This window comes from Perognathus longimembris, chromosome 2 (genome assembly GCF_023159225.1).
Source record: "Perognathus longimembris pacificus isolate PPM17 chromosome 2, ASM2315922v1, whole genome shotgun sequence".
NCBI lineage: Eukaryota > Metazoa > Chordata > Mammalia > Rodentia > Heteromyidae > Perognathus > Perognathus longimembris.
Window position 1 is genome coordinate 20,345,238 of NC_063162.1, and position 13,413 is coordinate 20,358,650.

The following is a 13,413-nucleotide window of genomic DNA, read 5'->3' on the forward strand; positions in this document are numbered from 1 at the left end:
CACATATAAGGTAGAAGACTACGTGGCTCTTCACAAATTAGGGAAATAAAATTCAGAGAGCTAAGAGTCTACCAGCACATGGGCACAGTTAATTTGGCATTCACACACAAGTCTGACTCTAAACTCATGCCTTCAAGCACTACCCTCTATTTTTAAAATTAAACCATTCTTTGGCGAATGACTCATTTGAAATTTTTTTTACCATCTACTTATATCCTTCCACCCCACCTCACCCCCGACAACAATGTCCCCTCAAAATCAGCCATCCTTTAATGCCTCCATACTTAAATGTCTTCACATCTCGCCCACCGATCACTCGGGCAGTGACCTTCTTCCCAGCTTTCAGCTTGGTAGTAGGAGAGGAGCCGACTGGAACATCATCTAGAATATTGGAGGCGTGGATACAGCCAATGATGTCATTTTCCAGAGTCACAACCACATGAGTAGCCTTAACAGACTTGACAGTCCCAGTGACTATATCCCCGATAGCCAGGGAGTGCTTCTTTTTAGTCCCTACAGTCAGAGTTGGGTCATCTTCCTCTTCCTCCTCATCAACTACTTCGGAATTCTTCTCAATCTGTCCCATGGTCCTCTTAGCAGCTGGCCCCTCAACAGCTAGAAGAAGGCCAGTCACTCCTGGTTCTGTAGTCTTGAGGGTTAGGCAGACTCCCTGTCCCACCTGCAACTTCTCAGAGTCAAATCGGAAGGTGTCATTGAGGTGAGAGGTCAGGGAGAAAGCTACTAGTTGGCCAGTCTCTACCAAAGAGGCCACAGCAAAGGACTCTTCCAGGTGTTGCACGATTGCTTGGTGCTTACTGCCTTTCTTCAGCTGGAAAAGAGAATCAGTTATTTGTTATTTCTCTCTCTCTCCTCTATGTCCCCTCATCTCTGTCTCTCTCTCTATTAGAGCTAGAACTCAGCCATACTAGAACTGGCACCTGACTTCAAACTCAATCTTATGCAGAAGTGTACAAGAGGTAGACACAAGTAGCTCAGGTCTATAATTCTAGTTATTCAGAAGGCTGAGATCCAGAGGATTGTAGTTTGAAGTTAGTCTAAGCAGAAAAGTCCTAGTTAACAAGCAAAAAGCCAAGAGTGGAGTTATAGCTCAAATGGTAGAATACCAGTAATAAGCAACAAAGAAAGCCAAGTTGAATGCATAGCCATGAGTTGAAACCTCGGTACTAGCAAAAAGCAAAACGTGTACAAGAGGTGTGTCAGGGGAAGGGTGTGGATATGCTGCTGCCTGGATGTCAGAAATAACTACACTCCAGTGTTGTCAGGTTCATGAAAATTCTACTTTCCCTTTTCTTATTTATTTATTTATTTATTCATTCATTCATTCATTTATTTTTTCAGTCCTGGGGCTTGAACTCAGGGCCTGGGCACTGTCCCTGAATGTCTTTTGCTCAATGCTAGTGCTCTACCACTTGAGCCACAGCGCCCCTTCCAACTTTTTCTGTTTATGTGGTACTGAGGAATTGAACCCAGGGCTTCATGCATGCTAAGCTAGGCATGTACTCTACCATTTAGCCACATTCCCAGCCCTCTTTTTTTTGGCCAGTCTTGGGACTTGGACTCAGGGCCTGAGCACTGTCCCTGGCTTCCTTTTGCTCAAGGCTAGCACTCTGCCACTTGAGCCACAGCGCCACTTCTGGCCGTTTTCTGTATATGTGGTGCTGGGGAATCAAACCCAGGGCCTCATGTATACGAGGCTAGCTCTCTTGCCACTAGGCCATATCCCCAGCCCCCCAGCCCTCTTTTTGAAAACTAAAGACTTTAAGTCAGGAGTGAGAGTATACACATAAGAAAGGGTGAAGAAGAACTGCAAATTCATGGCTACTCTCTGCTACAAAGTGAGACCCTTTCTCAAAAACCAACAAACAAAACATCTTAGCAACATTAGACTCAATATTCCCAGCTTGTACCAAGTGGATGACAAATAAACAGCTCTCTGTGCAGCACACAAGTGGGACACCCATTCACTAGTCTGTCAGGGTCAGACCTTGAACTTGCTGGCTCACTTATCTAAATTACCTGTTTGGCCCTAAAGACAGAGAATGATGGTATAATTCACCACTTAAACCAAAGTGAAAAATCAGTCCTCTATCACACTAGAACAAAAGAAAACTGTAAATGTCCTTTTTAGATGTAGGTACTTACTGTATCTACAGGAACCTGAGATAAAAACCTCTGAACTATGAGTATAATTTGGAAGAAATCAAGTAACAAAAAGCTTACCCTTTTAGCTTTTCTATTCACCAAGTGCTGGCTGAGAGAAACATGTACTACCAACTCCAACATATCAACATTGAGGACCACAACCTTCTTCTTCTGCCCAGGTTCCACCTCCTGCCCTGCAGTACAGAACCAAACAGTGCGATCATCCTCATGGAACACAGTAAAGGAGAGCCTAAACTGGGCCCCTTACACCACACAAAGCAAAGATGACGTATTTCTTGGGTCCACATGGACCACATTAGGGAAACCAAGGTGGTTTACTTCCCATAGCTAGGGTTAGGGTAGGCCTTAATTCATGTAACCTAGTACATAAAAATTTAGATTTATGGGACTGGGAATGTGGCTCAGTGGTAGAGTGCTCGCCTAGCAAGCATGAAGCTCTGGATTTGATTCCTCAGTACCATATACACAGAAAAAGCCAGAAGTGGAGCTGTAGCTCAAGTGATAGAGTGCTAGCCTTGAGCAAAAAAAAAAAGAAGCCAGGGACAGTGCTCAGGCCCTGAGTTCAAGCTCCAGGATTGGCGCACACACGCATGCGCGCACGCGCGCGCACACACACACACACACACACACACACACACACACAGATTTACCTCACTTTGTAACAGAGTATTCATACCTAACTAAGCCTTCTTTAGTATGTTGTCAGTTGTCCTGCTTTGCAATCATGTAAGTTAAACATATCAAAAGCTTCAACAGCATCAACATATCTACTGTTGGGATTTCTTTATTCAGCAGAAAAAAACAATTGGTCTCTCAAAAAAAAAAAACTTTCAAAAAGAAAGACAAATGCACTCACCTGCCCGATGATATCTGCTAGCTCTCACGACCAGGTCAGGCACGGGGCCCCCACTGAACACCACTGAGCCATCCTCTGACACTTCCTGCACAACCAGGTCAAGCACCATTCCTGGGGTCATCTCAGCCAGCGTCTGGATCAACACAGAGTCTGCCAGAGGCCAAAATGTAGCAGGGATTAGTAAAATGAAAGACTATCTTACCAGTTCTTTCTTCTGAAGTATGCTGGCACCAAGAGGGCAGTAGAGCACTCAAGTCAGTGATAAGGTAAAAATCATTTTTTGCAAAAATGTCTAGTATTCATGAAAGCTCTTGTTATAGGCAGAGACCTGTACCTCTTGCTAATCCTACCTAGCCATAATCTATGAAATTAGCCAACAAGTGTCAGGAACACAGGCTTTCCTTTGGTTCCTAAATTCTCATTGTTCCCTTATAGGCTTCATGCTATCAAAAGCCATTAGGATTCTAACAATCCTGCACCACAGTTCAGTTTAAAAGTCTTAAGAACAGAGTAACACCTCACAGTCTAGCAGGTATGTCTGCTCCATTTTATCACCCACTACTTACTTATCTGATGAATATAGAGATGAAAGGGAAGAGATTGAAAAAAAATCACAACAAATGCAAGACCATGGGACAAAGGGGAGAGGGACAAACAATAAAAATTTCTGGGCTGCTTACAATTACCTTTACCTTAAGCTGGTTGGAAATAGAGGTGTTCAGGTGTTGATTATATAAATGTTTACCAGACTGCTCACTTAATGATTTGTATACTTCATGCAAATTACATTTACATTAAAAACAAAAACAAGGTTTACCAAGCCAGGTATGATGCTTTATACCTGTAATCCCATCTATTATGGAGACTAAAACAGGGAAATTGCTTGGGCAACAGTGAGACACTTTCAGCACATAAAGCTGTCCTTTTTTTTTTTTAATGTAAAACCCAAACTGATCCTAATTCTGGGTACAACTATAGCATATACACTCTTTTGCTTTCCCCAAACAGATGTGGAGGTCCCCACCTCGGTTGCTCATGAGGCTGCGCACACCCTGCAGCTCCTCCAGACACTGGCTCAGAAGGAGGAGGCTGGAACTGGCAGAATTCCCCAAGGTGCAGTCTGACAGCCGCAACGACAGCAGCATGCGCTGCTTCTCCTCATCCACATTGGTCACCTTCGCAACCACAGTCTGCCCCTCAACAAAGTGGTCACGTGGGGTGGTCACAAACTTGTCACTCATGAGCTGAAATGAAGAGTGGAAAGAAAATGGGGAAAGGAAAGAAAGCTCCCATTAAAACAATCCATTTAGTGTGTCCAGAGATGGGGTGTTGGGAAGGGAAGAAAAGGATGCCAGGTAGCTTCCCACAGCCTTCTTTGACCTTTCCATAAAAACAAAGGAGAGGGCTGGGAATGTGGCCAGTGGTAGAGTGCTTGCCTAGCATACATCAAGCCCAGAAGTGGTGCTGTGGCTCAAGGGGTAGAGTGCTAGCCTCAAGCAAAAAGAAGCCAGGGACAGAGCTCAGGGGGCGTCCCTGTCTCTACCACCCAAAGGCAACCTTCTTTCTCTATGTATGTTTCTGGGGTATTCCTCTATGACTCCATTTAAACTTTTTTTTTTTTTTTTGCATAATAAAGCAAGACCAAGGAAGGTCTAGAAAGATCTATGAGCAATGGTGGCCAGAATTAGGTCTTGCCATTTATTTGGTGTTGTCTTACATTAACTGGGGTAAGGCTCCATCCCTGTAGGTCTTAGCTCCAACTATGGGATCGCTAGGATCCTTTTCTTATCTAAAAGGCTTATCAATGTCATGGAGGAGAAAAGAAGAATGTCAAGGATATTCCATTGCCTTAAAGCATTGAAAACCTCAGCAGACTCTAAAAGCCATATTGGGCTGCTTAAGAAAATCTACTTCCCAAGTCTGAACATGCTAAGTATAGACCCAAGTCCAGTCTTCTTAACACTAGAGCCTAGTATAAAAGACTAGTGTAAAATATAAAGGAGAGCAGGGGCCCCTTTCTCCAGGATGACAAGCAGCAGGCAGGAGGGGCACAGCCTGGGCCTGTGCTCCACTCACTCTCCACCCAGCACCTTCAGGGCACTCACACCTTAAGTGATGCCTGTTGACCTCTTCCAAAGCAGTAAAGCTTCTTGCTCCTTCCCACCCTGACAGGTCTTATAAGCCTGGTATTTATATCTTCAAAGGCCCCTGCGCAATGAGGCAGAACTTACAGCTTTGGGGGCCAGTCCACTGAGACCTGAGGGGAACTGGACAAACACACCATAGTCCATGATGTTCCTCACAAAACCAATGAGAAGCATTCCAGGCTGTATTTCTGAGAATCTTTTGGGATCCTGGCCACCTTCTACTGCGGAGACCAAAGATGGCTTCCTACAGAGGAGCTAATGGCACTTTATCAAGGAGTATTTCAGAAAAGGCTATGGAAATGTCCATCTCTCCCATTTCCTTCTTCCCCTCACTCTGCTACTAGAATGTGCAGACCCACACCAGAGCACCATCTAGAGCTCATGAGAAGCCAAGTTTTTGTTTTGTGCCAGTCCTGGGGCTTGAACACAGGGCCTGGGTGCTGTCCCTGCGTGCTTCAGCTTAAGGCTGGCATTCTTAGCATTTGAGCTCCACTTTCAGCCTTTTGCTGGCTAATTGAGAAATAAGTCTCACTGACTTCCTTGCACAGGTTGGCTTCAAACCTCCATCCTCAGATCTCAGTCCCCTGAGTAGCTAAGATTACAGGTGTGAGCTTGAAGAAGCAACCTGAGGGCCCTCCCATCTCCCTTGGCCCTGATACCAGTCAAGGATACAAGATGTTTCTCACACTGGCTCAGACACAACACTCGGTGAAGGGTGTCACCTGCTTGGAGCCAGTGGTACAACAGAGGGCCATTGGTGACGTGGTCTGATAGATGAGGCGTGGGAAGGAAAGCAGGGGTGTTGTGGGGCAAGACTGCCACCTCCAGGCCATCTTTGGTTTTCTCCAAAACCTTCACATCCACCAACTGTGCAGGGAATAGGAAGACAAAACCAGCATTTGTCTTGAGCTGAGAGAAACTAGTCTGGATAAGACAAGAGGTCAGAGGCACCAAATCCCAGTACCAGAAATTCACTGAGTAGCTGACAATAGAGGGGCCCCGTCCTGCAGAAGCCATCCTGCCACCCCACAACTCAGATGATGACACATCTATGGACTCCAATCACTTCTTGCCAGTCCCTCCACAGGGTCTCAGAAGAAGGAACTGCAGCCTGGCCCTCGTGACCAGAGAGGGACACACAGAAGCACTATACCAGAAAGCCACGCACGAGACTCATTTTCTTCCATAATGGCTTTCATTGGCTCTAACATATGAAAGAACATGCATTCCTTTCTCAAGAACTCCTCTACCTCTAGAATCTTAGAAGCCACTTTTCTTTCCCCTCCAGACTCCAGTACCTCACATGTCAGTGTTAAGAGAGAAGTTGTCTGAAGAAGTCCTCTAGAGAGGTACCTGCCCAACGTTAACAGCACTTTCTTTCTTCTGACTGTGTCCAACATTCTCATTCTCTGGCTCTGGATCACTCAAGAGCTTGAAGGATAAGAGCATCCTCTCTTTGGATGGCTCACAGTTCAGCACTGCAACCTTCACCACCTGGAAAGAAACCACATGTGCTTGGCTGCCTTCAGCAGCCAGAGTGGCGGCCTCCACCAGCGCTGCAGGGACCTTTGGGAGACCCACCAATAATCTGGACCAGATCAGAGGCGGGGAAAGAAAAAATGCAGAGACTACACAAAACCCAATAAACTAGCTGTCTGAATAAAAATGAAGACATGAGTAACTTTTTCAGTACAACCTAAGTTTAAAAAAATATTTTTTTTCCAAGACAGGCTAAAATAGACTAGCATTATAGGACTGCAATGCCTCTATGGTGACATTGGCCTCAGAGCAGTATTTGATGTGAGGAACACTCATTTCTTACTGGTAATGACTTCTTTCAGGCTGTAGGCCTGGGTCCATTAGTATGTCAATGAGAGGTTCTCTTTTCTGTTGCCCCGCCTCCACTGCATGATCACACAGGTTTTTTTTGGTCTCTTCCTCCTTCTAATAAAGCCAGCCCTCATTCTACTTGAGGTAAAGCACTTATCCAACAAGAACAAATTCAAACCCCAGAACCGCTTCTGCCCTGAAATAAGGCTTCTGTCATGAGTGGCACATATAGGGTAACTTGACTGCTCTTCATGCAGAACTGACATCAAGGGATTTCAGAAGTATGTTTTGGTAAATGGGCAGCTGGTGATCTTTAATCCCTATACACTTACAAAAATAAATAAATAAATAAAAGCACCCTTCCTGATTACTACTTCACATCTACCAATTGTGGGGTCACCAAGGGTAGGGAGTCTAGTGTAGAGGAAAGGTTACCTGGCCAGCATAAAAGACTTTCTCTGGGTCATGGATATATTGCGCACTGAGTTCAGGCTTGGGCACCAGTCCCTGAACATCATTATAGAACTTCACAATACAGCCATAGTCCCTGACCCTGAGGATGACACCATGAGTCCGGAGACCAGGCTTGGCATCATTATAGGAGGTAATGACAGGCAGTTTGGATGTGATCAGGGTTTTCTTCAGGGTCATTATCAACTTCTTGGCTTCAGGGTCACAAAGTAAAACCTAGGGAAAGGATAGCAACCATCAACAAGTTACCTATTACCAAGAGAACCTCTGAAGTTTTTCTGCAACTCTCAAACTCTCATTCCCCAGGAGAGTGTCATCGCTTCTTCCTTGAATAACTTTCAGCTTCCTGCAGGATGACGATTCAAAGCACAGAAATTTCTGTTCTAGATCTCTTCTGGCCATATAGCAATATGATTGATTACCTTACAGCAGTCCCCAGCTGTGGAACACTATACCACCCAATGTATCACCTGAGCAGTGTTATTAGGTGTAAACTAAGACTGAGAAACCCTCAGAAGGTTATCTTGAGGGCAGAGAAACTCCTTTTTAATCATCCATTGTCACTACATAAAACTTTTTGCCAATGGACATTTGCTGTCTTTGTGGAGTTAATGACAAATGTGTGAGGCTCTGAATTCAATTCCCAACATCAACCAACCAACCAACCAAATATACATTAAACTTTAACATGTCAAGAACCTGTATACACCAGGCCCTGTGCTAAGTACTATTGTTTTATCACGCTTAATCGTCACAGGCATGTAAAGTTACTGGGACACACAACTCTTAGTTAAATATCACTCATTTTGGCAGCTTTATGAGTTATTTCTGTGCCTGGAGCACAACCCTTCCTAAATCCTATCCATCTTTGCTAGTTAAAAACCCTATCAGGGATGGGAATATGGCCTAGTGGCAAGAGTGCTTGCCTCATATACGTTAAGATCTGGGTTCGATTCCTCAGCACCACATATATACAAAAAGGCACTGTGGCTCAAGTGGCAGAGTGCTAGCCTTGAACAAAAAGAAGCCAGTGACAGTGCTCAGGCCCTGAGTTCAAAGCCCAGGACTGGCCAAAAAAAAAAAAAAAGCCCTGTCAGATTTTCTGCCAGAAATCCAAAGGCATCATTGTCATATATAGCTAAATCTACAAACTGGTTCAGCCATTTATTAGTTGTGTGATTTGGGGCAAGCTATCTAGCTTTCCTAAGCTTTAATTTCTCCATCTACAAATGAGGACAGTAAAGTTATAACAAAGGATAGTTTTAAGGGTTAAATGAAGGAATGCATGCCAGGTGCCCAGCAGCAAGCACTTCAGAATACACGGTCCAAGATTGTTGCCATTGACTACATGTGTAATTCTGCTGCTCCAGCCCTTCCCCTCCTTTCTGGGCTATAAGCATGGCATATACTCTGCAGTAAAGCATGTGGTGAAAGGTTATACACTGACTTGCTCTCTTTCTATATGGATATTTTAGCTTCTAATTATACTATACAATTTTCTTTTCTTTTTTTTTGGCCAGTCCTGGGGCTCAAGGCTAGCACTCTGCTACTTGAGAGACAGCGCCACCTCTGGCCTTTTTTATATGTGTTGCTGAGGAATCGAACCCAGGGCTTCACGTATATGTATATGAGGCAAGTACTCTTGCCACTAGGCCATATTCCCAGCCCCCATACTATACAATTTTCAAGGACAGGGACACACTTTTTTTGTGTGTGCCAGTCCTGGATCTTGAACTCAGGGCCTGGGCACTGTCCAGCTTCTTTTTGCTCAAAGCTAGCACTCTATCACTTGAGCCACAGTGCCACTTCCAGCTTTTCTGTGAATGTGGTAGTAGGGAATGGAATCCAAGGCTTCATGCATGATAGGCAAGCACTCCACCACTAGGCCATATTCCCAGGCCAGGGCCATACTTTTCCTAAGGCAACACACAGATTGGACACTGCACATGTCAAGAGTCCTTTATGGAAAAAAAATAGAAACTGAGGGCTGAGAACTGCCCTCTTCTAGCCAATGCCCCAATAAAGACCCTTCAGGAGACTCACCCGGCACTTGACCTCATCTCCAATGTGGTACTTCTTCTCGGGATTCTTTATCAGGATGTCAGCCAGGTGCATGATGGGTACCAGGCCTTTTATTTGCTCCCCTACCTTCACCAGCATCCCAAATGGTTTTACGGTTAGCACTTTGCCCTAGTAAATCCAAAGAAAAAAACCCATCATGATGTCTTCAATGATCTTCCTTCCAAATCCTACCGAAGAGTTGTCCCATCTACCTCCCACCTTCTCAAACTAACTATATCTATCATTACAGGTCTGATGTTGGTAAGCACACACTCCCTCACACCAGTCTAGATTCACTCAAGTATATTTGTGGACAGTTCACGTCTATTTGGTTGAGTATATACTTTCTGCAAGTATACTTCCTAATAAACTCTAGCTAGGAAGGAAAGCTACTCAATTAGAGCTACACAGAGAGAGGAGAGATAACTTGAACCAGCTTCTTGGTAATATCCCAGGGAGCTCAATTATCACAGAACTAACTTTCAATCTACTCTAGTAACTACCACCAAATCCCAAATTCAACTTAGGACTGCCTCTGTAGAGCTGAGTGGTGTATGAGCTTACATTGAAATTAATGCAGAGGAAAGAATATGAATAATGAGCTGACAGCTAACTTATTACAAATTAAAGAATACCTGATAGTGGAGGATTCCCTAAATATATACATGGATCTTACCTTTACCACTGCTCCACTTTTGATGTCATGATATCTAAGATACTGAGCTTTAATAATAGATCTAGAACAAAAGGAAAATACAGGATTATATAAACTAGGGCAGGGGTTGCCTAAAATTTAGGACTACTACAATCATTCAGAAAAGGCACCCTCACCTGGAAAGGCCATGAGAAACACATCTAGGAACACACTTCTACACCCTACACCTGCTAATGATACTCACGTTCTCAGAGACAGCAAGGCCAGCTCGTCCATTTGACTATAGTCAATAATTCTACACTTGTGCGTGTTCCCTGGCTTGAAGGCATCAGGATTGAAGGCTTTCTTAGAATCAGAGAGATGGCTGAGCTGTAAAACACCAAGTGATTGAAGACAGATGTTACAAATCTGAGCCAATCAGACTTCAAATGACACTGAAAAGACTCAACTCATTTATCACCACCTTAAGGATTATACTCCATTAAAGAAGTAATTCTCGCTCCTTACTATCGCAAAATCTCAATGAGGTCAGAGAACAGACTAAATCATAAGCCAGAAACTGCACTAATGAGCCAGTACTGCCTACTTATATATAAAAGTTTATACAAGCAGGGGACATGGCTACATCTGTTCAGTTACATAGATGGTACTGCTCTCATGTTGCAACAAATCACCATATGCACCACTGGCCATTTAAAAAAACTTTGCTAAGCCCTGGTCTAGATCCTAACTCATTCCTGTACCACTGGCCAAATACAGCAGTTGGTTCTAAGGCATTCTAATCTAACAAACAGACTTAGTTCTGATTCCTACAGTTTTTTACACTAGAAGTTATCTTAAAATGAGAAAAGATCAAGGGATGAAGGGAGCAGAAAAGTCCTTTTCATTAATGAGATATCTGACCAAATAAAGCTCCTTACCCGGGCATAGGCCAGAGCTCCATCCTTCAGTGTGAAGGTGGCTCCAGCCTTGTTGAAAAACCCCTGGACAGGAACATCATCCAGCACAGCTCCTAGGTGTTGGCAAGAGAGCCGGGTGAGTGGGCGTCCAGGCTGCAGGAAGATGGGACGCAGGCTCAGGCGCACAATTCTGGTGCGAGGATGAACACAGAGGATGCAGGCCCGCACCTAGACAAAAGAAAGGACAGGATGAGCAGGAGTTGATGTACAGAATACAACATGCGTATTGACCTTCTTAGGTCAAAATCTCCATCAGTTACCCACATATGCCAGTACTAAAACCTTCAGTAAGTATGAAGGTCAGCTTGTGTAATGAAGCTTCATGTGGAAAAGTTAAACAAAATGTTCCAAAGGGACCAAGTTTGACTAAATAAAATGCTAATATTTAAGGCCAGTAACCTCAATACCAAGCTTTAAAGCCAAGTGTCACTTGAGTAAAAACTCATCTGAAACAAGTCCCCAAACCTGATCTCATTACAAGGGAAAATACGTAAAATGCTGTTCATATTTCTAATCCTAGCCACTCAGAAAGCTGAGATCTGAACATCTCAATTCAAAGCCAGCCCAGACAAATGCAGGACACTTAACTCTAACCAGAAAACAAAACAAAACCAAAAAAGCAGAACTAGAGGTATGGTTCAAGAGGTAGGGTGCAAAAAGGGCAAGTAAGCAGGCAAGACCCTTAGTTCAAGAGTCAATATAGCACACACACATAAAGAAGAAATGTCTGATTTAGTACACAAAAGAAGCTGATATCAAAAGGATCACAATTCCAAGCCAGCCCAGGCAAAAAAGCTTGTGAGACTTCTATCTCAATAGAAAAAGCTAGATGTAATGATGTGAACCTATCAATGCCAGCTATGGTGGAAAGTGTAAATAAAATTAAAGCCAGGCGCCTATAACCACACCTATAATCCTAGGTACTCAGGAGGCTGAGATCTGAGGATCATGCTTTGAAGCCAACCTGGACAGAAAAGTCCCAATTAACCACTCAAAACAAACAAACAAATACCAGAAGTGGTGCTGTAGCTCAAGTGGTTGAGAGCTAGCCTTGAGCACTAAGGGGCTCAGGGACAATGCCCAGGCCCCAGGTTTAAGCCCTATAACCACCACCATCAACAACAACGAAGACTATGGACCAGGCTGGCTCTAGCAAAAAAATAGTGAGGCTTTATCTCAAAAATAACCAGAGAAAAAATAAAGGGGGCGAGCGGTTGAAGTGAGGAGCTTGGTTGAAATGAAGGGCTTGGCCAGAGGCATGGCTCAAGTTGTAGAGCACTTGCTTAGTGTGTGAGAAGCCCTAAGCTGAAACCCCAGTATAACAAAAAAAAAAAACCCACATATATGTATATATATATTCATATATATGTATACATGGGCATATACATATACATGTGTATGTATAGGTATAACTGTGTGTACAGACCTGTAATATACACATATATGAATATATAGGTGTACATATATCCTATATACACACACACACACTATATTTATTACCCTCTCCCAAATCCAACTACAAAGAGAACTCTGATCTCAGCCAAATCACTATTTCATCTGAGCCCTCCAAAATTCTTTGTATCCTTCCCTCATCTGTCTGCACAACTGTATGCATGTAGTCCTTGACCTGCCTTGAGGCTATCTGTGAGATTGGACAGCTGATTATGACCCAGTTGGAAATCAAGAAAAGATGAGTGTAAAATTTCTTACTGCTTGCTTTGAGATGTAGGTCCCAACTTTCCTGGGTTCCAGGTGCATAAAGTCAACGACACCCGTGAAGAATGTGAGAAAATTCAGTGTAAGGCCAAATGGAGTCACCTAAAAATGAAGAACAAACTAGGAAAAAGATTTCTTTGAAGGAACCTGGAATAAGAGAAGACACTCATCTTAATAACGAACATTCAGTGCCACAATATCCACAGTAACTGTGGATCTCTCCCCCCACAAAGCGGCAGGATGATTCCAAGCAATGGCTGTTATTTAAGTTCATCTCCCAACCTAAAAGCAGACAGCAATTCTCTCACTCTCTGGAATTTCTCAATGGGATGCAGGAGCTGTACACAAGCATCCTACCAGCTTAGGACCTAGACTGTAAATGCATAATAAGGAAAGCAACCAGGATTAGAGGTGTAGCTTAAGCAGCTTTGAGCTAAAATCCTGTACCACCAACAAATAAAAAGAGCTGGGTGCTGGTGGTTCACATCTGTTACCTTAGTTACTCAGGAGGCTGAGCTAAGGAGGACTATGATT

General features: G+C 43.7%; 1 protein-coding gene and 1 non-coding gene across 3 annotated transcripts in view; one reads left to right on the forward strand and one right to left on the reverse strand.

Moving 5' to 3' along the window:
- The window catches only part of Pdcd11 (programmed cell death 11), a 41,968-nt gene that overhangs the window by 17,458 nt on the left and 11,097 nt on the right, over positions 1-13,413 (reverse strand). For both annotated transcript variants that reach the window (XM_048338324.1, XM_048338323.1), the window contains exons 8-20: positions 12,874-12,981; positions 11,125-11,331; positions 10,449-10,573; positions 10,226-10,286; positions 9,532-9,678; positions 7,453-7,704; positions 6,541-6,681; positions 5,860-6,054; positions 5,272-5,442; positions 4,065-4,284; positions 3,041-3,190; positions 2,242-2,357; positions 285-829 (exon numbers count right to left, since the gene is read on the reverse strand). In XM_048338324.1, the coding sequence (XP_048194281.1) occupies positions 285-829; positions 2,242-2,357; positions 3,041-3,190; positions 4,065-4,284; positions 5,272-5,442; positions 5,860-6,054; positions 6,541-6,681; positions 7,453-7,704; positions 9,532-9,678; positions 10,226-10,286; positions 10,449-10,573; positions 11,125-11,331; positions 12,874-12,981 (2,438 nt within the window). The remainder of the gene's footprint in view (positions 1-284; positions 830-2,241; positions 2,358-3,040; positions 3,191-4,064; positions 4,285-5,271; positions 5,443-5,859; positions 6,055-6,540; positions 6,682-7,452; positions 7,705-9,531; positions 9,679-10,225; positions 10,287-10,448; positions 10,574-11,124; positions 11,332-12,873; positions 12,982-13,413) is intronic.
- Positions 7,217-7,347, forward strand: LOC125347446. The gene has a single exon (XR_007210222.1). It is a non-coding gene; the product is annotated as a U11 spliceosomal RNA (small nuclear RNA).